Source organism: Pinus tabuliformis, chromosome 6, assembly GCF_031772625.1.
Source record: "Pinus tabuliformis cultivar Carrire ecotype Pingquan chromosome 6, CPIR1, whole genome shotgun sequence".
NCBI lineage: Eukaryota > Viridiplantae > Streptophyta > Pinopsida > Pinales > Pinaceae > Pinus > Pinus tabuliformis.
In genome coordinates this window covers 673,310,874-673,337,601 of record NC_142292.1, presented here as the reverse complement: position 1 = coordinate 673,337,601, position 26,728 = coordinate 673,310,874, and the positions used below count along the sequence as shown (strand labels likewise).

At 40.8% G+C, this 26,728-nt stretch overlaps 1 protein-coding gene across 3 annotated transcripts in view; it reads right to left on the bottom strand.

The window, feature by feature from the left end:
- Window positions 1-26,728, bottom strand: part of LOC149260428 (oxidoreductase, zinc-binding dehydrogenase family protein) — a 305,468-nt gene that overhangs the window by 40,980 nt on the left and 237,760 nt on the right. For 2 of the 3 annotated variants that reach the window (XM_089420724.1, XM_089420728.1), the window contains exon 10: window positions 15,567-15,663. In XM_089420724.1, coding sequence (XP_089276850.1) covers window positions 15,567-15,663 — 97 coding nt within the window. The remainder of the gene's footprint in view (window positions 1-15,566; window positions 15,664-26,728) is intronic. The other variant, XM_089420726.1, reaches the window with a different exon arrangement.

Below are 26,728 nucleotides of genomic sequence, written 5' to 3'. Positions count from 1 at the left end.
AATCCTTCTGCATCAAGAAAACTTTCCTTTAGAAGAATTCACAAACTAAGTTTTCCTCCTTACTATCAAAAATTGCTATTGTTGTTCAGAAGGCATTGCTACCCAGAAAGTGCCACTGTCAAAGTGCAAATGGCCAAATAAAGTAAAAATTGATCTCTCTCTATGTTTTCCCTCTCATTTCAAATTTAGGGTTTAGATGCCATCAAGGGCCCGCAAAACAATTTTATTTTTTTCTATCTTTAAGAACAAATCACATGGGAAGTCAAAAACATTCAAAGTTTCTAGCCCCATTTTCAAACTACCAAATGGCTGAAATGTTTTGACCCATTTCTCAAATGTTTTTGTAATGGGTTTTGGCATCTGGATATGTTTTTGAAAACAAAAATGCATATTCGGCTAATCATAAACAGTTTTCATGTGTTTCTGCATAAAACTTTATATTCCAAACATTTTTTCTCAAATGGGTTTCCATGTCCTGCCTACGTTTATTTGTGAGTCAAAGTTTTGCTAAACAAATTCCTCCCAATGACAACATTGTAATCCACGCCTATGGCTAGATATTTAAGGCTCTGACAATTACAGATTTTTATAATTCAGTGTTTCTTTCTACTTTTAAACCTTTAGCTTTTGTTAATTTCTAATACCAGCAAGATTTATTTTCTCATGACAAATTAATTTATCCTAGCAGTTTATTTATTAACCCAAATAAACATTGATTTACCAAAAAATAAAATCATTGGTATTTTTAACTTCTAGAATTAAAAATATGTAACAGAAATAAACCAGAGAAATCAATCACACATGCAAAATTAATTAACCCACAATAGTTTTCTGTCATTTCATTATCTAGAAAATCTAGGTTTTTTTACCCCGTTACCACTCAATCTAGCAAGGGTCCTACGAGGGGTACCTATGGGACAACTACTAGACCAAATGACAACAATGGGTCACAAACCCACTGTCACCTCAGTTAGTGTCCCATGCTCTTTACGGACTTTCACAGATGGGAGGAGTCCCGGTATAAGGGAAATCACTTGAATGATAGGATCAATGGCAAGGTATGATGTGACTTCCAAGGCCCATTCAAAGGAGAGGCTCAGATAATGGCTCAATGCTTCAAAAGAACCTAATGGCTCTCCAAGAAAGACTAATGAGGAGACCTAGACCTAGGAGGAAGGTTATTCAATTTCAAGGGATGCTCCTACACCTAAGGTTTCCTAAAAGACAAGACCTCTCTAAAGGTTTTGTAAGATAATTACTATACAAGGGCTTAACAGCAATAGAGAGACCTAAGGAAAAATCCAAGCAATGCCTAGGGCTTGCAATGATTACAAGAGAAAAGAAAAATATTTAACGTGATTACTAGGTCAAGCAAGGATGAGACAAGCCAAAAAAATGATTAACTTCCTTTGAGTTTCCAAGAGAAAATGACCATTGGAATGCCGCTAACCCAAGAGGTTCAAGACTAATTTCAAGATGAGAGCTAGGATTTCTCTCAAACTAGCCACGGGAATTGCTTCAAATTTTGAGGGCTACTAGAGAAAACTACAGCGCAAAATCCTACCAACTCGCTCCTCAGGGTGACCTTCCTAATGCAATTCGCACTAGCCCCTAGCTAGTCGTCTAGGGTTAGGGCAAGGCAGATTTTAGGAAAAAGGAAAATAGTTTCATTAGTGATGACCATCAAGGTTTTAAGACTAGTGCCTAGCCATTGGGAGATTAAGAGTCATGAAAGATTTCAAGGTGGATAATTCGCTATTCAAGGAGACTTAAAGAAGCAATTTTGCTAGCCCTTTAAGATATTTATACTTCAAAGACATGTTAATGGATTTTCAAGGATGAAAATGCTACAATCCTCTAGGAACATTCATTCATTCACTATCAAATGAGTAACGCATGCAAGAATTCCCAATAGTCATGATTAAAGATGATATTTTAACAATTAGGGCCCATTAACAACATGAGACATTGTTCCATGCATTAGACATTAGTAAATTTCAGAAATTTCATCATAAATAACACTTACATGATAGTGAAGAGTATATCCAACCATAACATTGCCATCAAAAATCTCCAAAAATGAGATCGAACTATCCAAACATCAAAATGCATTTATAAACATCCAAAATACTCCACATATTACAAGTATGAGTTCTCTCAAGGAGGCTGAAAATCCCAAGTGATTATGATCCAACACAAATGAGGCTCTCTTTTATTTATATGAGCCTTTAGAAGTTCAGTTTAGCCTAATTGGACTAATTGAGCCCCTAATAATATTCTAATGTGCAAAATAACAACCCTTTTGGTGACAAGCCCACCAAATAGCTCCATAAGTGATGAATAATCTATCAAATGCTAGCCGAAATGATAGAATAATAGGCAAGAAGAAGGTCAGAATAAATCCTCTAAGAGCCATGATGAAGAGGAGGGCTCCCAAAATGACAATCAAGGGAGTGGCCCCTTGATTTCTAAGCAAAAGATCTTGTGGTGCTCCCAAATGGTTATGGGGCACAATCAATGGTCTCATGGGTCTCCAGTAGCTCAATAACAAGTCGAGGCTCTAGCGGTGAGGACTAGAATATGACACGAGCCCTCCCATGTTTCTCTGGATGAGACAAAACCCCATTTGGGTCGAGGATCAGCTGCCAAGTGTCAAGTGCAAATGTGTGGTCAACTAAACAACGTGGTCCAAGTGCATCATCATCTTTGTATGGTTGGGACATGAACAAGCAATATGTGGTGTTGAAGAAGCCCATGGCATGGCAATCAATGCTATGTTGTGGTGGAGGCCCACGGCATGGCAATCAATGCTTTGTTGTGGTGGAGGCCCATGGCTCTCAACGCTCACCCTACAAGTGCCATTATGACCCTCTAGAGGGCTTGGACCCCATAGGAGACTAAGTCCAAATGGAAACCCACCTACAATCATGTTTAAGATCTAATGTGTCTCCTCACCTTCCAACATAACAATTCATTAGTGCAATTGAGTGAATAAGCTTGCTAATCAAGAGAAAAAGTGGACACTTCATAGTGGCATGCCCTTCCAAATGGGCTTTAGAAGGTACAGGTGTTACCAAGCTCAACAAGAGAGGCTAACAAAGGATCCTATAGGGTGGTTTCAACCTCTAGAGTAACAGGTCCATGGTACATCCATCAAATGGAAGTGTCATGTTAAATAATGATGGAACAAAGTGGGACAAGAGGGAAGGCTCCAAGCCACATGCCATGGTACAAGGGTAGCTATGATGTAGGAAGCCTACAGATTGGGTATATGGGTGTTAGAGGGAGCAATCGTGGTACATTAGTTACCCATGCCTTTGTTTTTCCACCCTTCTTCATATGTCTTTTTCCTTTTATTGATTTTTATTTCTTTTACTGCTTGGGGCTCCAAGGGATGAGAGCATGATGTGTATGATGAAGCAATGATTACCACCTTATGGTTGGGCAGTTCATCGCCCACCAAGGGTTGGGACAATCATGGGTTCCTAAATGATGCAGGGGGCACACATAGGGGCCCTAAGAACCAAGGTGATGGCCATAGAGATTGGGGGTAGAGCTCATGCTTGGCTTTTTCCCACATGCTAAATTTTTATCTCTCGGCCATCTTTTGCAATTTGTGGTACATTTCCTCTTGTAAGTGGCCAAATTATGCATTTAGCTTTCTTTTAGTTGCATCAACCTCTAGGGCATCGTTGCAAGCCTAACCCAAAGTGTGGACAAGGGGAGGGGGAGGCTAACACCTTGTGGACCCAATGGACAAATGTGGACCTAGATAGGAAAAGTGTGAAAAGGGGTTATAACAAATAGTAGGAAGTGAGATATATGGTATCAAGAAGCGGGACCACACAACCAAAATTAGGGCTTCCCATGTAGTGCCACTCCTAAAGCTAGTAGCCAATAGAGAAGATCTCACAGAACTAACACCTTGTGGACCCAATGGACAAATGTGGACCTGGATAGTTAAAGTGTGAAAAGGGGTTATAATGAATAGAAGGAAGTGAGATATATGGTATCGAGAAGCGGGGCCTCACAACCAAAATCAGGGTTTCCCATGTAGTGCCACTCCTAAAGCTAGTAGCCAATAAAGGAGATCTCACAGAACTAGGATACAAGATTAACCACCAAGTTTGGACAAGGGAACAAGAGTACAATCCAAGCCCATTCCTTCCACTGAGTACCCCACTAATCCATGTCCCATAATGGAAAGCCATACCTTCGAGGTTGGAAGGCCCAACTTCAAACATATGATCATAACAGATGGGCGAGGGCACATAATGGCTGGCTCAGGTGGTGGAGAATGGTGGCACATCGAGCTATCTAGTGGCAGCAAAGGGTTGTTGGTTGTCAGCTAAAGACAAACCTAGGGGAAAATTTCTCCTATAAGGGTCACACACTTGTGGTGGGCAACAGACCCACAGAGATACAAGGAAAAAAACAATTTGGAACATGCAACTTGGCTCTCCCAGAATGAATTCAGCCCAAGTAAATTAGCCTCAAGGGCATCTTCCTCTGGATGAAATCGATCTAAAGAACTTGGCCTCCAACAACTCGATCTACGCACTCCAGCAACTTGATATGTGCCCTGCCACTAATGCGCACTAGAAAAACCTAGCACTCTAGCAACTCGGCCTCCTCCAAATAAATACAACCTCTCTCTGACAATCTTGGCCTTATAATCTCCTCTTACTCAGCCTCCTTAGATTCGCACTGGTCCACTGAGTTGTTAGTTTTTGGTAGCATCAGAAGTGCTCTAGCCTTGAAATTTGGTGGAGAGGCTAAGGCACATGAGTTCTAAAGAACCCAGAAACCGTTTGGTGAAATTCCACCAGGATTGTATTTTATTAAAATAATTAATATTTTTAATGGGGTCTCTAAGTCTAAACTTAGGAAAATTAAAATATTAATGGGTATTAATCAAAATATGGGTGAGAATGATCTAGAAGGTGGATCAAGTTATGTTTTAATCTTAGCCATTGATTAGAGACTTAATCTCGGTCGTTGAAGACTCAACAAGAAAAGTATAAAATGGAGGCTTGGGGTTCATTTGGAAACACACACACACAGATTGAGGAAATCGATTTTCTGAGGTGAGAAGTTCTCAAGAGGAAAATCGATTGGGGAGATCTTGCAGCAGAGGGGCAGTGAGAATCTGGGAGAAGGGCTTTCCAGAGAATACTGACAAAGAGGCGGCGAGAGCTTGCAGAGAGACAGGGCAGCAGCCGGAAGAGCTGACGCAAAGGTAGCATAGTAGCCAAGAGAGCTGACGCAAAACAGTTGCTTGTCACACAAAGTCCATAACTGTCAGAATAGTCGAAACTGCCGAGAACTACCGAAACTGTCGGGAACTGCTGGAACAGCCGGGAGAGCTAACGCAGAGGGCAGAGAAGGTGATGCAGGGCTGACGCAGAGCCAGCGCAGAAATAGTCGGGGTTAACCAGTCTTGTGCTGAATTAGCCGGAATTCTCCACCAGTGTTTTTTTGTAAAGGATTGCTAGATGAGCATCCTAGATTTGTATTTAGATATTTCTCTTTGTTAAAATTGGCAACTAAGGCCAAACTCCATGTGGATCACCTTATTTATAGCTTTTGATATTTTTCCTAGATTCCTCTCATTGAGAGGTGTAGGATTGATCTAAAGATCATCCGATTCCGATAAGTATTTATGGAGATATGAATTTATTTTGATTATGGACAAATTGTCAAGGTCGGCCAACAAACTTATGTAGTCTCAGAAGCCCAACAGTCACGTCTATTCACTCTCAACATTTGCATATAAATACAAGGAGCCTCCTCATTTGGACAATTCATTCACTCATCTTCTCTCTCTCTCTCCTACGCATAAAAGGAGCCTCTCTCTCTCTCACACGTGTGGCTGAAAGGAAGACATCCTAGGGCAAGGAAGACGCAGAAAGAAGGACGCTAGGGCAGTAGGTCATCTCTTTGACCAGCGTTGACCATCCAGAAGTGCGGATTGGGTGTGGTTGCCTCTCCTAGGCAAGCCACAATTTTTGGCACGAAAACTGAGGTGGTCTGACCTCTAGTTTGACCGATGTTGATTGCCCTAGTTTAGGGCTGCAAGTTGACTTTAGAAATCTACAAATTGACTGTACTTTTGGGGCTGTTCAAGGGTTGTTTCTTCAGGCTGTTCGAGGACAAGTTGACCGGAAATTGACCAAGCATTTTAGAGGTCAATTTCAACTAGTTTGACCAAGTTTGACTTTGTTGATCTAGGGTTTGCTGCTGCTGATATAAAATTACAGAATTCAGATTTTGTACTATTTCTCTCTGCTGAACTATTGAAGATAAAAGAATATTTGATCAAAGGGTTTCCCGCATTGGGGTTTGTCTCTGGCTAGCTGCCACATCTTGTGTCTCTTGTCTTGGCTTGTTTTCTGTTGATCATTTAATGTTCTATCTGCGCTTTACTTAATATGTGATTGCTAATCTGTGGGTAATAAGAAGAAAAATGAGTAAACTGCTCTAAGCATAGAACATACCATAATTTAACATGGTATCAGAGGTGAGGTGAAGACAAAGCCCAAGCAAGAGCAAGAACAAGAGCAATCACCGAAGAGAAGGTTGGCAAGGCTATCTGAAAGAAATCATGGGGTCCTCAACACATTTCCCTGTTGAAGACAAACTCCGTGAGAAGTCTGACTATCACAGATGGAAGATGTCTCTCGATCTAACATTAGAAGAACAGGTAGTGTTGGACCATGTGAGAGGCGGAATTGTTGAGCCTCCATTAAATGCATCCGCTGCTGCTAGGAACAAATGGACCAAGGGAGAAGTCAAAGCAAGGAAGATCATCCGGGACTCTATCAAAAAGCGCTTGAAGGCCTATGTTTCCGAGCTAAACACCTCCAAGGAAATCTACGATAGACTGGTGATTTTAATTAAAGTTAATGATGAAAATCAAGTCTTGTTTCTTAGAAATAAGCTAAAGGAAATTAAGAAGGGCAAAGATGAGAGTATGCAAGCATATTTCTTAAGGATCACCGAGATCAAGAACGATCTCCTATCTATTGGGGAAGTAATTCCTGACAGGGAAATGACACTCATAACTCTTGGAGGACTACCATCTGAATGGTATATATTCAGGACTACTCTTCTCAACAATAACGTAATTCCTGGATTTGAGGAATTAATGGCCAGATGCATTCAAGAAGAAACGAGGATGGAAGAGCAAGAAATGCCCATACTTAAAGGTCATCCCTCTGCCTTTTCTTCTCATACTAAAAGAAGAAACAATTCCAGGGCTAAATTCAAAGGAAAGGCTGGACCAAAGGGTGGAAGAAAAAGACGATGTTACAATTGCAATAAAACGGGTCACTATGCAAGGGAGTGCCCTGATAAAAGGGACTCACACCGGGACGATGATCAAAATCCCTCTCAAGGCAATCAAAGGAATGGCAGGTCAAATGGCAGAGGTAAAAGAAGTGCCAGAAATCAAGGAAGAGGACAACCATTCAAGAAGGCAAGAAATTCCAGGTATGAATCTAACACTGTAAACAATTAGCAAGATGAATATTATCTACCTGCAGCTCTATCTACTACTGCTCCCTCGGACTCGCTGGGAAATTGGCTTATTGATCGTGATGCCTCAAGGCACTTCATTGGTTACAAAGAAGCTCTCTATAATCTGATAGAGAAGGAAACCAACCTGGAAATTGTTCTTGGAGATAATTCAAAATATCTTGTGAAAGGCATAGGAAATGTCACTCTTCAATTGAATCAGGGTAATACCATCCACTTACAAGATGTATTATATGTACCTGATCTCAAAAAGAACCTGGTGTCCATTTCAGCAATGGAAGACAAAGGCTACAAGGTGGCCTTTAGCGATGGCAAGGTACGTGTATGGAAAAAGAACTTTAAAGATGCTTTTACTCTTGGGTTTTGAGTTGATTCATTATATCAGGTCGGAGGAAGTCCGTTGGGTGTCATGTCTTGTGACACATCTCTTCAGTCCGAACTATGGCATCGAAGGTTTGCTCACCTTCATTAAAAAGCTCTACCCAATGTAAGAAAAATGGTGACTGGGATGCCCGTGTTCAAATTAAAGCAAGAAGGTGTATGTCCAGGATGTGCCGAAGGAAAGCTCAAAAGGGGACCATTCCCCTCAAGCCAAAGCAAGACCTCCGATATATTGCAGTTGGTTCACTCAGAAATATCCGGTATGATGCTTGTGAACTCCTTGGGAGGATATTTATATTACCTCACTTTTACAGATAAATATTCTCGCAACACTTGGATATACTTCTTGAAAAAGGAGGATGAAGTGTTCTCCTGGTTTCGGCACTTCAAAGCCTTGATCAAGAATCAAACCGAAAAGAAGATCAAGACCTTAAGGACTGATAATGGGACCGAATATGAATCCAATGAGTTTCATGACTTTTGCAAAGAGGTTGGCATTAAGAGAGACTACTACACCATATACTCCTAAGCAGAATGGTATGCCGGAAAGGAAGAATCATACAATTGTGGAAGTTGTCCGTGCTATGCTCCATGATCTAAGACTTCCGAAGTTTCTATGGGCCGAAGCTGCAAATACCGCCATATATGTACAAAACTGATGCCCTCATCAAGCATTGGGTTCCAAGACTCCCGAAGAAATGTTCACTGGTAAGAAACCTGACATATCTCATTTTAGAATTTTTGAAAGCCCTGTATATTTTCATGTGCCTAAAGAGAAAAGGAATAAATTGGGTGCATCTGCAAAGAAAGGAATCTTCGTGGGCTATAGCAAAAATACTAAGGGCTACAGAATCTATGTAGCTAGTCAAAGGGAAGTCGAGATTAGTCATGATGTCACCTTTGACGAAGATATGGCTCTTAGCAAAGTAGACAATCTTCCTACTTTAAGGGGATCTAAAGAAGCTGACACCGAGGAACCAAAGGAAAAGGAAGATGAGACGATGCCCGATGTGGAAGAACCTATGGATCCTATTGATCCTCCTCCGCAAGAGCCTTCCTCTTCTAGGAAGAGGCCTTCATGGCTTAGGGGGACACTTGATGATGCTCAAGGACACATTGCACCCAGGAGAACCTTCCGTGAAAGTAAGAAGCCGAACAGGTATCAGGGATACCTAACCATCATGAGCACGATCATCCAAAATGAGCCTTCGTCATTCACAAATGTTGTCAAGCATCAAGTATGGAAAGATGCTATGACCGAGGAATATGAGTCCATTATGAAAAACGATGTTTGGGATGTGGTCCCTAGACCCCAAGACAAAGCAGTTGTCACTTCAAAATGGCATTACAAGATAAAGCATGCAGTTGATGGAAGTGCGGGAAAGTATAAGGCTCGTTTTGTTGCTCGTGGCTTCTCCCAAAAGGAAGGTATAGACTATGACAAGATATTTGCACCTGTTGCCCGATATACCACCACCCGCTCGATCATAGCCCTTGCTGCTTCGCAAGGATGGAACCTACATCAGATGGATGTCAAGATTGCGTTCTTACATGGTTCGATCAAAGAAGAGGTTTATGTGGAGCAACCCGAAGGATTTGAAATTTATGATCGAGAATCTCATGTGTGCAGGTTGAAGAAGACCCTCTATGGGCTAAAGCAAGCACCCCGAGCATGGTATGAGAGGATCGATAGCTACTTGATGAAGCTGGGATTCACTAGGAGTGAAGTCGACCCTAACCTTTACTTTAAGGTTATAGATGACAAGCCTCTCATACTGGTGCTATATGTTGACAACCTCTTTCTAACAGGTGCAGACCCTCTCATTCACGAATATAAGAGAGCTGGCTTCTGAGTTCGAGATGAAAGACCTAGGACTTATGCACTATTTCCTAAGACGGGAAGTCCGGCAGAAACCAGGTGGGATTTTCCTATCTCAAGGAAAGTATGTGGTGAAGATATTGGAGAGATTCGGCATGGTGGACTGCAAGCCCGTAACTACCTCGATGGAGCTTGACTTAAAGAAGTTAAGCGTTAGTGTTGTCGGACCTGTTTTACGAAATGCTAACGAGTATCGTCAACTCGTCGGAGCATTAATGTTCTTGGTGAACTCCCGTTCGGATATATGCTTTGCAGTCAACACATTGAATCAACATATGGTTGAGCCTCACCACTCACATTGGATTGGTGCCAAGAATCTGTTGAGATATCTTCGTGGCACAATCACTCATGGGTTGAGATACACTATCGAAGATGTGAGACTACTTGGGTATACTGATGCTGATTGGGCAGGCAGTGTGGTGGACTGAAAGAGCACTTCCGGGTGTTGTTTCTCTTTGGGATCTACCTCGATATCCTGGATGAGCAGGAAGCAGAAGTCGGTGGCTTTGAGCATCGCCGAGGCAGAGTACATTGCTGCTAGCATGGCCTCCTGTGAGGTAGTCTGGTTGCGAAAGCTCTTCAATGAGCTGTTTGGATTTACATTGGATACCACCATGATCCTGTGTGACAACTAGAGCGGGATCCGTTTATCAGAGAATCTCGTATTCCATGATCGTTCCAAGCATATCGATATCAGGTACCACTATATTGGAGATATGGTGCAGTGAGGAGAAATAAGGCTCCAACATATCGGTACAGATGAACACGTCGTTGACATTTTGACAAAGCCCCTAGGAAAGGTCAAATTCCTGACTTTCCGAGAACGACTTGGTGTCGTTTAGAGACCCTTTGATGAGGGTCAAGTATGATGTATTGAGCTCTGGGAGCTCCAGGGGGGCACAGGGTACTTCTTGGAGCGACATGTGACCACAGGGTGACTCACCATCCCTTGGTGGTGCACTATGTACAGGGTAAAAGTTCAACCTTCCCCTATGACACCCCGTGGCAACTATGGAACAGGATGATTAGTTCTCCTGTGGGCCAGGATGATTCGTTCTCCGTGGTAACTGTGGAGTAGGATGATTAGTTCTCCTGCAGGCCAGGATGATTAGTTCTCCGTGGCATCCACTAGACAGGATGATTCGTTCTCCTGTGGACAAGATGATTAGTTCTCTTGTCGAGGCATCCTACCCATGCAGTTTGGGACTCATGGTAAGTACCTCTCATCTGATCAATGAGCAGGGAAATGAGGGTAGGGACCATAGTAGTACTATCGATGGACGCATCGTTGTATCTACCGTACTCCCTATGCTAGGATGACCAATGTTTTAAAACTCCGACTCCGACTCCGACTCCAACTCGGCCAAGGGTCGACTCCGACTCCGACTCCAACTCGGTATTGACTCGGCTGGCTCGATTTCAATGACTCGGTCGTTGTAAAAAATACATTAAATATTTATTTTTTATAAAAACACATAATTTTAAAGATTTTCATTCATGTTTCCAAACACACAGCATTAGAATATAGATAGAAGACAACATATGATCAAAATAGGCTCATGAATATATCCATTATATCAAAATGGCACCCAGTGCACTGTCCAATACATACACAATGATGATATAGAGATCAAAACAAAAACACATACCAAGGAGGCTATAAATGGCCTCTACAACAAAACTCTGTGACTAGTACTACTGGCTACTGCTAGAGTTGCCAACATCATCTGGCTCAGTGTTACTTGGGAGCGAGAGCGAAAGTGGGGAGTGAGAGCGAAAACGGGAGCGGGAGCGACATTTTCAGAAGCTCCTGGTTTGGGAGTGAATCCCAGAGGAGTTCGACAACCAATGTCACTAACATCAAGGTACATGGAGGGATTGGTGCTCTTGATTAAATACGAGTTCCAGACCCTAATACATGACAAAATTCAATGGAAACATTGCAATCCTCCAATCCTGAAATCTTGAAAAACTGATAAGTCTGCTGGATTTTGAATGAAATCTAAAATTCTACTTTCTCCATATGAAATCCAATGAGGCCGAAACCACTCTCAAACATCCTGAGTCATTTCATGGTAATGTTAAAAATTTAAGTAAAAGGATGAAAATGAAGATTAAGGAAAATGTCACTTTTACTTTAAGAATTTAACATTACCATGAAATTTGAATAGCATATCAATACTAGGAGAGGGGAATGGACCCCAAATAGCATTTTACTAATTTAGAAAACACCTTGGAGTCCCCAACACTTAGCTAACAGTTAAAATTTAAAAAAAAAATATCAAAATCGCATTTTTTGGGGGTTACAGGCTACATTCATTGACTCGGCTGAGTTATTGCAGAACCGGCCGGGTTGACAGAGTCATGACTGACTCGGCCGAGTCATGCAATAACTTGGCCGAGTCAGTCATGACTCGGCCTCCCGTTCCGTTTTTTCTGCTGGGTCACAAAAAATCCCAACGACTCGGATTTGACTGACTCGGCCTCCCGTTCCGTTTTTTCTGCTGGGTCACAAAAAATCCCAACGACTCGGATCAACTCGGCCGTTTCGGATTCGATTCGGCCGTTTTTTAAAACATTGAGGATGACCTCCATTGATCTGGGATCAATGATACTGATATGGGATCAGTGAGAGTGTTTCACACTCTGAGACTCACTTCGGGTCAGTGGAGGATGGTATGATACATCCTTGATCATTTCTTCTTCTTCTTAGTTCAAGCAGAGCAGAGCAGAGTGGGGTCAAGCTGTACAGGACAGTGCATTTGATGGATGGATAGCAGCGATGGTCCGATGGATTGTAGATGAAGTTCTCCCTAGTTGACAGGGAGTGTTAAAATTGGCAACTAGGGCCAAACTCCATGTGTATCACCTTATTTATGGCTTCTGATATTTTTCCTAGATTCCTCTCATCAAGAGGTGTAGGATTGATCTAAAGATCATCCGATTTCGATAAGTATTTATGGAGATATGAATTTATTTTGATTATGGACAAATTGTCAAGGTCGGCCAGCAAACTTATGTAGGCTCAGAAGCCCAACAGTGATGTCCATTCACCCTCAAAGTTTGCATATAAATACAAGGAGCCTCCTCCTCATTTGGACAATTCATTCACTCATCTTCTCTCTCTCTCTCTCTCTCTCTCTCTCTCTCCTACGCATAAAAGGAGCCTCTCTCTCTCTCACATGTGTGGCTGAAAGGAAGATGACCTAGGGCAAGGAAGACACAGAAAGCAGGATGCTAGGGCAGCAGGTCATCTCTTTGACCAGTGTTGACCAAGCATTGACCATCCAGAAGTGCGGATTGGGTGTGGTTGCCTCTCCTAGGTAGGCCACAATTTTTGGCACAAAAACTGAGGTGATCTGACCTCTGGTTTGACCGGTGTTGACTGCCCTAGTTTAGGGCTACAAGTTGACTTCAGAAATCTACAAATTGACTGTACTTTTGGGGTTGTTCAAGGGTTGTTTCTTCAGGTTGTTCGAGGACAAGTTGACCAGAAATTGACCAAGCATTTTAGAGGTCAATTTCAAGTAGTTTGACCAAGTTTGACTTTGCTGATCTAGGGTTTGCTGCTGCTGATATAAAATTACAGAATTCACATTTTGTACTATTTCTCTTTGATGAACTATTGAAGATAAAAGAAGATTTGATCAAAGGGTTTCCCCGCATTGGGGTTTGTCCCTGGCTAGCCGCCACATCTTGTGTCTCTTGTCTTGGCTTGTTTTCTGTTGATCATTTAATGTTCTATCTGCACTTTACTTAATATGTGATTGCTAATCTGTGGGTAATAAGAAGAAAAATAAGAAAACTGCTCTAAGCATAGAATATACCATAATTTAACACTCCTACGTAATAATAAAACCCTCAGAGTTGCTGCACCGGTTTTCCCGCATTGGGTTTTCCCGAGGACAATTGTGTCCAAAAACAAGTGTGTCCTATGTATCTTGTTCTTTGCTCTATTTTCTGTTTCATGAGATCAAATATTTAATTAAGTGTAGGCTGTAGAAGTAATTTTCTTCAGTGGTCAGAAGAATAATTTGATGAATGTAATTTAAAAATCAAGTAGGTGAAGTAGATTCAGATTTGCTACAGTAGGGGTTCCTTCGAGTATAGGAATTTTCACATGAGCCACTCACACTATAGAGAAAATTGATTTCTGTTCATGATGACCCACTCACACAACTTGTGCTCTTCATCTTGTGTGTTCACCTCCTATCTAGGCTCCCTTTATAATCTTCATTGAGTCCAAATCCCTAACCCTAATCTCCCTTCTAGAAACATCTTGGAGATCAACAATTGAAATTATTTCTGTCACTTAAATAATTAAATTATTTATCCTTACAAAATAACCCAATAGTTTACAATAATTAATTTACTTTAATTATTGTACTTTTCCTAAGTTGACTTAGGAAAGCAGACATAAATCACTAGAAGAGGCAAATAATGTCTCCCACATGCTAAGACACCAAGCTGATGTAGAAGACCTTTCGAAGCTACTCATATCAACAGCTTTGACGTTTTACGAAGATTACCCCTGGGTTATGTCTTGACTCTCCTCACAACCTGTTCTGTTGCTTCCGCCTGAGCATCATCCTCTAGGTTTTGTTATTGCTAGGCATGCCACCTGTCATGCTTTCCCCGTCCTTTAACTTATGAAGTTGAAACTCTATAAATGTTATACTATGGTCTACTATTAGGGTCACTATTTATGTATTTCAGATTGCCATATAAGACCGTTCACACTATGTCACATTATGTGATGTCCATCCATGGCTAGGGAAACATTCCGTGTTTGTGATGTTTTCGTTTTTGTTCATCCATTTTTGCCTCATCTCACACTTGATGACTCTGGAAAGGCCTATTTGCTAAACAAAAATGGACAGGTCTGTGGAAAATACCCAAGATAGTCATCATTTTCACCAAACACTGTTGTTCAATTCAATAAACTCATAACTTCTCTGTTCAAATGTTAAAACTTCATCAAACGTAATATCTCTCTTTTAACATGTTTCTTCATTTGAAATTCTTCACACTGCTTGTTCACAGTAAATGACATTTGTTGTACTATAGTATTTTTTCTACCTCCAAATATATCATTGTATATTTTTAGCACACTTCCCAAAATCTCACATTCAAGGCTTGCTCAAGTCCTCACACAGAGAAACATGTTTCCCACCCCGTGACCACTGTTACTCTTTTAAGAAGTAGAAATATTTTCCAGGAAAAGGTGCATCAGAAATAAAACCCCAAAACATGTTACAAAAGATCACGTATTTCTGTCAGTATGATAGTTTTGTGGTATGTTACCATTAAGCTCATTGTCACTCTAAATCTCTATCAATAACTGATATATACTCTGACAGGATAAGATTTAATTATTTATTACAAGGCTATTTACTGCCTATATCACTGGCCCCTTAATCTTGTATGAAAATATAAGTAAAAATCAAATACTTTAACACCTATCCGTGATGTGAAATAATTTATTGGTCTAATAAAATATGTGACAGCCCTTTGCATCAAACTTGAATCATATCAATAAATTTACACTCATCCCAGTTACTATAGTCGAGAATTGGTGCATCATGCAGAGGTAAAGTGTCCCCTCTTTTGTGGATTTTTATTACTACACAACTTAAGGACGAAACAATCCATTATAGATGAGGCTTTCAACATACTTATTAATGCACTTTTTGGATGTACGTATATAATGAAGAAATGAATGTTTCATTCAAAGAAATAACGGTACAATGGTTAAATTACTTTTATTTACCTGAAAGGTTTCTGTGGGTTGCAAGTAGTCACAAATGAAGATGCCATCCAACCAAGGAACAAGCACCCTTCTAGGGAAGACAAAACTGCATGGCTCACTATTTCAATTAAAGCAGTCAGAACACAATTTTTACCATTTAAGCTAGTTGTGAAAACATTGAGAAATTGATCTATACATCAATCTGCTTGATATACATACAAAAAAATCTTAAGATTATATACTCAAGTACAGATAATAGGTATAGAATGAATCCATACCAAGTAATATTCAAAAAAATAGTAAAAGTCCCAGTTTCGTTGCGATACACTGGCAATGCCATTAGTATTTCTAAGGGAATGTGTGTTGAGAATGGTGTAATCTTCACATGAGACCATGGTGATCTCATATTGTGTCATTAATGAACTTCATTAGGCATTAATTATGGCCAAGGCTATCATTTATTGTAATACTTGGTTATGGTTAACACAGAGCTAGCCAACTTTGATATGCCAGCTCAATAATCCTCTTGTGGAGTGTGCCCTACTTATGTGGACCCATAGCCTCTCTTGGGAGGATTTCCCACTTGAGTTGTCTATAGTTACAGAACTCGAAGCTCACTTGGAAACCCTCTATTTTGATCACTGAACCAAGGCTCTCTAATACAAGTGTTTTAAGCCTACAGCCACTCCATCTTTGGTGTTTTCTTGTGTTTTGCATATTTTCTCTTTTCCATGCATTTGTGCATCTCAGGTGTAGTGCATTCATGACTCAGAAATCTCTCTCCCTGGCACACATTTGATTCAGCCCTAGTGCACCTTTTTAGTGTTGGTTTTTTCTCTCTTCGCTGCAGTTTTTTGGCTTGGTGTCTAGGTTTCATTTGATCCCTTCTTCTATTTGTGATCTCAACAATGTGAAGTCCAAATACGCATTCAAGCCTGAAAAAATAACTGACTACTAACACAATCACAAGTGGGTGCAACTGTCAGTCACTTCAAAACATCAATGATGCATAGATCAGAGTCAACAAAAGATGAATATATATGACATAGACAAGAGGGAATGTTAACTCCTAACAGAGGATCACAATTTAATATCCTACTCTAGGTACTTTGTTCACGTTTATACTTTTGAAGTGGCCATTCTATTTTCTCATGGCACCATGGTATATGTCACATCACATTAAAAGAAACTCTAACCACAATTATGCAACTACACTAATTGCATTATTTAAAATCACAGTGAACCAAAAAATACCTATACAAACCAATGTTGCAAAAGTCGGACTCAGGAATAAATCAGCAAGGGTCCAAAAATTGAAAAATTTGTAAAAGTCAGGAGAAAATCGGAAAAAAAATTGGCCAAAACTTGGCAAAATTAAAAGTCTCGTTGAAAAACTAATCTGGTTCAAAAACTTGCGATTTGGGAATTTAATCCAGATTTTGGTAATACTGTTTAATACAAACTTTGAATTGGAAAACATCATCAGCTAGCAATAATAGATGTAAGACCTCTCATTGTCAAGTGTCTAGATTAAACAGTGGATCTTGCAAATGTTCACAGCAACAGTATTCCTAATAGTCCTAGCTTGTACAAATGATTCATGTTGTGAATTATCAAGAAAAATGCTCAAAAAATAATAATAATAATCCTTTGTTGTTCATAAATAAATCTTCTCCACTGATTGAGTTACAAAAGTATTTTTGTGGCCAATGAACTATAACCGACAGTAGTAGGTGCACTTCTATTGTTGTCAGCATTTGATCTCAAACGGTTCTTCTCTAACAACAGATATTGATTGCTTAAACATATTTTTCTTCACCTCTCCCCAACACTCCCTAAGAAAAACAGCTGACACAAGTCTATCCACTAATTCTTAAATTACATATATCCAAGGACATGCACAATATGTAAAGCAAAGAATGGCTAGAGAAAATGTAATGAACATTTGAAAAACAAACTTACCCAAGAAAGACCTTAAGACAAGCATGATACAATATTGAAATAATTTTTGCAATCATCTGAGTAGAGTAAGTAAAAAACATATGACCAATATCTCCTGAGCATTAGTTTAAATGACCAATTCTCACGATCTTAAATACTCCACTTAACAGTCATTGTAGTGGATGAGCAATTTTACATGATCTTGAATAGTAGACTTAGCACTCATTGTCTTTAGTGATGCTCATAGGGGTGATGAAGTGGGATTGAAACTAGTGAAAGTAATTGCATGGCATCAATCATCCCCTCTCAGGCTTGCACCTAATAGCCAAGTGTTCACGGGAAGGTCACTCATTCCAACACTCCTCTGGCTCAAGCATGCTTAACCATGGAGTTTTTCCCACGGTCAAGCCCACTTGGCTTGCTACCCCATTTGCAAAACCTTAGCAGTATTCTGCCTTCTGAACTATTCATAGAGAGCTTCCTTCACACTTTATTTAAATATTTGGGAGGCTTTCATAGTCCAACATATGAAATGTTACTTTTGGGATTATCTGCTTAGAACAAGTGTATCAAACAGTTCATGTCCGTATTTGAAGACAAAAATATATTTGTAATTGCATAAATGTATTGATAGATAAATAATTGATAAAATGATGAATATTACAATGATGGCCTGCATTATAAATGCCTAGCCGGGATTCCTTTTCACTAATGGATGTGTCTTTCCCAGTGTTGCACGACTCATGCTCGTAATGACTCATCAGGCTATTGACTTGGCGACCCATATAAGACTCGTATAAGACTCGGCAAAAAACAGAGAAAAACTTAAAATATGATAAATTTTAATGATGCTCATAGGGGTGAAGAAGTGGGATTGAAACTAGTGAAATTAATTGCATGGCATCAATCATCCCCTCTTAAGCTTGCACCTAATAGCCAAGTCTTCACAGGAAGGTCACTCATTCCAACACTCCTCTAGCTCAAGCATGCTTAACCATGGAGTTTTTCCCAGGGTCAAGCTCACTTGGCTTGCTACCCCATTTGCAAAACCTTAGCAGTATTCTGCCTTATGAACTATTCATAGAGGCTTCCTTCACACTTTATTTAAATATTTGGGAGGCTTTCATAGTCCAACATGTGAAATGTTACTTTTGGGATTATCTGCTTAGAGCAAGTGTATCAAACAGTTCATGTTCGTATTTGAAGACAAAAATATATTTGTAATTGCATAAATGTATTGATAGATAAATAATTGATAAAATGATGAATATTACAATGATGGCCTGCATTATAAATGCCTAGTCGGGGTTCCTTTCACTAATGGATGTGTCTTTTCCAGTGTTGCACGACTCATGCTCGTATATCACTCATCTGGGTATTGACTTGGCGACCCGTATAAGACTCGGCAAAATATAGAGAAAAACTTAAAATGTGATAAATTTTAATCACAAAAAAGAAACTAATGACATTTCCAATCCTTAAAGTTATAAAAACCACAATATGCAATAATTCATAACATTATCTCATAGCTATGATAGTACAACATAACATATTTGAATTTTGTAAGAAAAACATTTAGATATTGAATAAGAAAAGGAATAATGATTCCATAATCAAAATACAAAATGGCAGCAAGTTCAAAATTCAAATACATATGTCATAAATGATAAGTCATAGTCTCATAACAATCTTGAGTCTAATGATTAATCACTCATGCATGACTATGTTGAATTTCCATGACCTTGGGTCTAGGTTAGAGTCTTAAAATCACTGACGCTACCAAACCAAGAATCTAAACCATAAACGCGGAAATATAAAGCAGTGAATCACATATGCACAAATATACACAGTTTTTAACAATATTGTACAATCCCAATCTTCGTTATATTAAACAAACTGAGTAATACAACAGTCTATGGTTTACAAGATACAATGACAAACTTCGTTGCAACTTTGATGTCGTATCCTGTCCTGTCGGTCCTTCGCTCCCGTACTGCTCACTTGTAGTGCCTTAGTCATTCAAGACCACTATACATCGAGACTCCAAGAGGACTGCCTCCTAACAATGTTGCAAGTCTCTTCTGTTGCATGTACACGGGCTCATCAAACTGCTCTCCAAGCTGGCCAATGCCTGAGCTCCAATTTTTCTTCTAGTAGCCTCTTTCGTCCATCAAAGAGATACTCATAAGGTTGCAATCTTCACCCAATCACGCACCAACTACATCCTTTTTGTCTGCTGCTCTAGTGCTACTTTGGGTAGCAAACACACTGCCCTCCAATCATATCAATGGCACCCAATCATGTCACTGTCAGTTCTGCTCCTAGGAAGACTCTTCCCCACCACGGAAGATCCTCCACATGGCACCAACAGGTTGCTTCAATCACGATCCAAACTGGTCACTTCTTGACCCAACGTTCCTCCACAAAACATTGTTGTCCTCTATGTTTGCATATTGTTGTTTGTGACAGTCCTGGTTAGGGCACTTGCTGCAGCCCTTAACTCCTTTGACAGTCCCCAAACAACCCTCTAATCAACTGCGGCATACCCTTGAGGGACTCCTCCTTGTTGCGTTGTTATCTAGGGCATACACCAGCCCCTTAACATGCCCTACGCAAGCCCCTGTTGTGGTGCTATGGCCTGTGACCTAACACACAGCAGTCCTGTAGCAAACAGTCCACCAAAACAATGCCCAAACAAGCCTAAATAGCAGTGTATTGCCTCCTAGCTTCTCGGCCTAGTAGCCCAGCACCTCGGCCCTAGAACAACTCCTTGGACCTGTCTTTTTAGTCCTCAACCAGCTCTTAGACAATTCGCAATCATGCCCAGAACTTCAGCCTTCAAACAGACCCCTCCCACACTTCTCCTCGGCCTCCACTTCAGAGTTATCCCCACATTGTCCTTGACCCTTTCTTGCTACGGCTAGGGCATCCGAATTTCAGAGCTATCTTGGATGAATATTGCACAAGATGGATGCTCAAAAACACATCAATTCACCCTCCTTTTATATCCAAATGAGGGGCTCCAACGAATTCATGAAGGGACATGTCTCTTGGACAAATTCACTTTCAAGCCTACATGACTTGACTGTCCATAATTATTTGTCACCTTCAAAAATTCATAACTTCGTTTCTAGAGCTCTGATTTGAGTGATCTTTGGAGCATTGGAATCAGCTCGCCAAGCTCTATCACCTCAAATTTTCCCAAGCTCAAATTCATCATGGTTTTGACCCAAATCCCAATGGGTGCAAAACCCCATACTTGGGTTCCAAGCCCACAAGTGACCCTTGTGGTGCTTTTCCCTCCAAACCCTGAACCCTAGGGCTTGGAGTACCTCCCAAGCTACACAAATCAACAGACTACGCCTAGAATAAGCCCTCGTGGAGCTAGTGCCAACATCGGAAGGCTGAAGCAACTGTGAGGCGGGTGTATTTGGAGTCTCCATTTGAGATGGCAAACTAGAGAAATCCGATAGCTCTTCATCAAGCCAACTCAAATCAGGGCACTCCTCCTCTTCAACCCAATCAAACTTTAAATCAATGCTATCCAATTAAATTGGATCTAGATCCTTTGGATGCACTTGTTTTGTGAGCATTCGAAGGTTGTAGTAGATGAAAACCAACTTCTCCAACCTCTCATGCTCCAACTTGTTTCTCTTTTTGCTATGGATGTGCTCAAAATAAATACCAATTGTGCTCACAAGTAGAAGCACTGCAGGGTTGAATCACAACTCTGATGGCGAATTCTGTTGAAAATTTGGCAGCTCAAGGATGAATTTCTAAGAAATAGAAAGTCTAAAAATAGCATTTCTAAAAATAGAGTCTCTCAAGTATGACTTTCCAAAAATAGTAAATCACCTTGCATTAATTTGTAAACAAGTATTGTTGATGGAAAATCCCTTCCGATCATCAACAAATCCTAATAGTTCAATTTCGATTTAATCATCAATATTATTATTATTATTACAATACTATTATATTATTATTAAAAATAAATTCAAGTCTCTCAATCATGGCTCTCAATAATGTTCTCTTACACTCTCATCAATGTTCTTGCACTCTCTTACTCCCATTAAGAGACTCGTAATAAAACATTCCTCTTACGCATGTCATAAAAGATTCCTCTTACAAGGCATGGCATGCAAGATTTCTCTTACACGCTCATTAAAAGCATGTCATAAAAGATTCCTCTCACCCTCTCATCTAAGGCATGTGACACCTCTCCATAATGGAATTCAAATTCTCTCTCCTTAATGGCATGAGTCACTCTTCCCTAAATGGAAAATGTAACTCCTCCTCAAGGCATGCGTATTGCTCCTCCTTTATGTCAATATTTCATTGCTCCTCCTATATATATGTGTCTCATATCATCTCACCTCACTTACTTGTGCATTGTGAATTTGAACTTGAGAGAGAGTTGGAGAGACTCGAAGGAGATTGTGAGAGAGAGAGACTTGGAGAGTAAGAGAAAAACTTGGTGAGCCAAGGTTGATTATGTGTTTTCTTCAGTTGTTGCTACCAGTGATCTTCATGCTACAGCTTGTTCAGATTTGGGTGAAATTTCTCATTCTCTTGATCTCTCATTGTACTTTGTATCTCTGTTGAACTATTGATATCTAATAAAACAAGAATCTGGTTGGGTTTTCCCTTGTTGGTTTTTCCCTAGTCATTCGACCTAAATTATTTGTGCCTCATTGTGTTCTAGTTTATCTTCTATTGTACATATGGTTTGTTTTATCTACAATTGCTTAATAATATTGCAACATAAAGAAGTTTTGTAATAAGTGATTGTTACAACATAGAACATCAGAATTCAACAAATTCTTGTAATTGTGGTGCCTCAACGCCACAATCTATCCACCAATGAGCTGTAAAAAGATAACAACCAAGATTATCAATCTAAGTTCTAACAATTTGCACTTATAAGGCATTTTCTTGTCCTTGAAGCGTTGGCTTGAGTTGAATCCAAACATGTCAGATGCTTCCTTGTACATATCTCGTTGTATGTTGATTTTGTCTTGAATATCTTGATCTGGGAACATCTTCTCAATGCATATCATGACACCTCTCATCAACTCGGGATCTTCTCAATGCATATCATGCACCTCTCATCAATAAGAAGTATCAACCATTAATGCATCCAAATAATATTCTAATAGAGATTTATCAGTTGGTTTATAATATTGATGCATCTCCTTAACAATACCATTAAACTTCTTGTTGAATTTGGCCATAGTCTCATTTTCTTTTTTCTTTATATCGCTAATAGCTCTGAGTAAATATCTCCCTTCTCTTTTATCACCATATTTATCTTTAAAAGCATTGATGATGGCTTGCAGAGAATCAAAAGAGTTGTTAGGCTTATCCAAAAACCATTCCATAGCATCTTCTTCCAAAGAGAGAACAAAGAGCTTCATTTTTACATCTTCATGATTATATGTAGCTTTGCTAGTATGCTTCAGCAAGAAAGTTGTAAATGCTCTGAGATGGACTTCAGCACTGACTGCATTGTTTCCCTAGAAGGAAGGCATCTTGTCCAAACTATATTCTGGAAGATCATGAGGTTGACCTTGGATATTACCAAAGTTGCAAGGAGCGAACAAATCCATGATGTCTTTCTCGACAGGGTTAGGGAAAAGCAAATGGATATCAGGGAGGGGCTTCCTGTCCAAGAAAGATAAGATACTTACTAGAATGTAATTTGTTTAATCGAGCTTGAAGGGCCTTTTCTGGATCAGGAGCAAGATCAAACAAACTACCAAGATTTCTTTTAGTATATGCTCTTGTGAAAGGATGAATAAATGGATTCACCACTCAAACAGGAAACAAACTCAAATGCCCAGGTGCTAGAAAATGTTGTGATAGTGAGGATGAAAAGATGACGAAGCGTCGAGAACAAGAAACTTGTTGTTGATTTGGCATAGCATCGGATGTGCTCTAGCCACGAAAATTGGTGGAGAGGCTAAAGCACGTGAGATCTCCAATACCCAAAAATGGTTTGGGCAGATTCTAAATAGTTTGGGAGATATTAAAATAATTAATATTTTTAATGGAGTCCCTAAGTCTAAACTTAGGGAAAATAAAATATTAATGTGAATTAATATAAAACTGTGTTAGAAGGGTCCAAAATTCATGGATCAAGCCAGAGTTAATCTTAGACGTTGGGACTTAATCTCGGTCGTTGAATTGTCAATGAGAAAAGTATAAGATAAGGCTTGAGGGTCACTTGGAAAACACACTAAGTTGATCAAGAATTCGATTTTCTGGGGCAAGGCTTGCTGAGGAAATCGAAGGAGTGATCAGAGTTGCAACTGAGGGGCAGTGAATACAGAAGCAGAGAGGCAGAGAGGGTACCGGGAGCATCAGCGTAGAAGTCGGGAGAGAGGGACGCAAAGCCATCGAGAGGCCACGCAGAGCCAGTTAGGACCCACACAAAGGCATCCAGGAGCCACGCAATGCCAAAGAGAGCCAGCGTCGGTGACGCAGAGGCTCTAGAGGCTGACGCAGTGCCTCCAGAGGATGACGCAGGGCGAGTTGGGGTGACGCTGGGCCAGAGAGGCTAACGCAGTCCCTAGACGCAGATGCCCGAGAATTCATGGGGCAGATTGGAGCTCAGAGCTGTGGGATTGTTCATCCGGGGTTTTAGCCGGAATATCTGTCTCCGATTGAGAGGTACTACTGTCGAGATCATTCTCTGTTGGGTGAGCCGGTTTGGCACCCATATTGCATTCTGAAATTGATTAATAATAAAACCCTCTGAATAGCTGCACCGATTTTCCCGCATTGGGTTTTTCCTGGGACATTGGTCCAAAAACAACGGTTTCACTTGTGTGCTTGTTTTTCCTTCAATTGATGATCTGTAATGTGTTGAGCATGTACTTGTATTTATTTTTAGTATTTACATGGTAAATAACTTGTTAATTAAACAGAACAAGTAGGCAGAAATAAATCAGAAAAGTACATGAAGGATTTCTAACAGTTAGACTTAGAAATTCCAACATGGTATTAGAGCGTGGTTGCAAATCACAGGAGAACTAAGGGCATCAGCCGAGCAAAGTAGCAGCAACAGAAACAGTTGTCCCGAGTGACAGAAGTTGTTCCTAGCAAAGAAGCAGCAAGGAAGGGGTGACACACTGCTTGCATCATCAAGTTTGAGCCGGGAGGAGGATTAGTGCAATGGCAGAAGGGAGCAGACCTAACCTACGCAGTGCTCGATCATCTTTCTCAGTCGGGAAGGATTGACGCCGGCGGCCAGGAGGTGTGGATTTTGCTGGTGTCTGGATTGCGCAAAAGCTAGAAGCTCTAACCTTCAGTTTGTTGAGGCTGTGGGTAAGTTGTGGAGTAAAGCTGGTGGGGTATTGAGGTCAGAATAGTACCTAACAGGAAAAGACCAAGGAGGAGGGAGTTGTTGCCAAGGATTTCTAGCCAAGAAATCCGGATCAGTGGTGCAGTTGCACGAGCGATCAAAGTGGGGGCATCTCGACATTGGCAGAGGGGTTTCCAGGATGGAAATCAAGGCTCAGAGGGAGTCACACTAAGAACTTCCAGAAGGGAAGTAGAGGAGCACCAAAATGGCAGTGAATGGGGTAAGAGACCAGGACAGATTGGACGGAGCCTCAAACTTCGTAGTTTGGAAGGCCAGAATCTTGTCCGTTTTAGACAGTAATCACCTAACCACTTCGCCTTGAATACGATAGTGATCCCAGATGACTCGGTTGAGAACGACAAGTATGAGGAGGCAATGGCGAGGACCAAGAGCATCATCCTTGACGGGGTCAAGGACCATGTAGAACCACATATTGCCGAAAAGGAAACAGCAAATGCGATGTGGGAGGCTCTGACGAAATTGTATCAGCATACTTCCATGCAGAGGAAGATGCTACTAGAAAATCAGTTGCAGTCATACTAGATGCAGAAGGGAGAACAGATCAACACCTTCCTCGGTCGATTGAAGGAGATCCGAGATCAACTAACTTCCATAGGGGCCAAACCGGATCAAGAATTGATGGTGAGCACAGCCCTAAACACAATCTCGGAACACTGGGAGGTGTTTGTCTAGAGCATATTAGGCAGGTCGACCCTTCTAGATTGGGAGGAACTGTGGGTGGCTCTTCGCTAAGAAGAGATCAGAAGGCTGACCAAGGCGGGAAGCAGTGGCAAGGGGGTCAGAATCAAGGAGGAAGAGGAGGATGCTGCCCTAGCATCTAAGGGAAAGCAGGAGAAACGAAAGAAGGACCTCTCCAAGGTCAAATGTTTCCACTGTGGGGAACTGGGTCACTATGCGAGCCAGTGTCCAAGGAAGAAGAGCAAGAGAGAAGCTTCCGAGACCAAGGTTGCGCCAGCAAGGGCAAAGAAGGAATTGGAGACAGATGATGACTATGCCATGAGTGCTCACACGCCACTTGAGAGAAAGTGGGGAGACATCGAGTTGTAGTCAAATGGACTATAGGCGATGAGAGGCAGGATTCTCGAGGTACCTAGCCTCTTGGATTATACCTTGCTACAAGAGCCCCGAAGAGGAGTAGCAGTACTGGCAGATGTGAGTAAAGACGAATGTGTATGGAGCGACAAAGGGAGCTACAGTGTAGGAGTCCCAGGACAGCGTGAGGCAGCAGTGTGAGGTGCATGGGGTTGTTGCAGCAGCGCAGAGGTCAGAGAAGGAGCATTTGTCAGCAACAGAAGGAGTTTTAGCATCATGGGTGTCTCTAGCCTGACAAAGATGTCAGAGTTGGGAGATCAATTACTTACTTTTCAGTAATTGAGTTGCAGTGCAGCAGTTAGTAGTGGCAGTGCTATGTGCAGCACAATGCAGCATAATGAGAGAGGTCGTCGTACAGATGCAGCAGTGGCAATGGCAAGGCCATGGGTAGCAGTACATGATGCAACAGTGATGTTGGGCAGCAGGCCTAGCATCAGCACCAGGACCGATGCTGGATGATCAGGGTGATGCTCAGTGAGGAGTATTACTAGAGCACAGTCCTCGCTAAGAGGGAGTGTTGATTTGGGGTAGCATCGAATGTGCTCTAGCCACGAAAATTGGTGGAGAGGCTAAAACACATGAGATCTCCAATACCCAGAAATGGTTTGGGCAGATTCTAAACAGTTTGGGAGATATTAAAATAATTAATATTTTTAATGGAGTCCCTAAGTCTAAACTTAGGGAAAATAAAATATTAATGTGAATTAATATAAAACTGTGTTAGAAGGGTCCAAAAGTCATGGATCAAGCCAGAGTTAATCTTAGC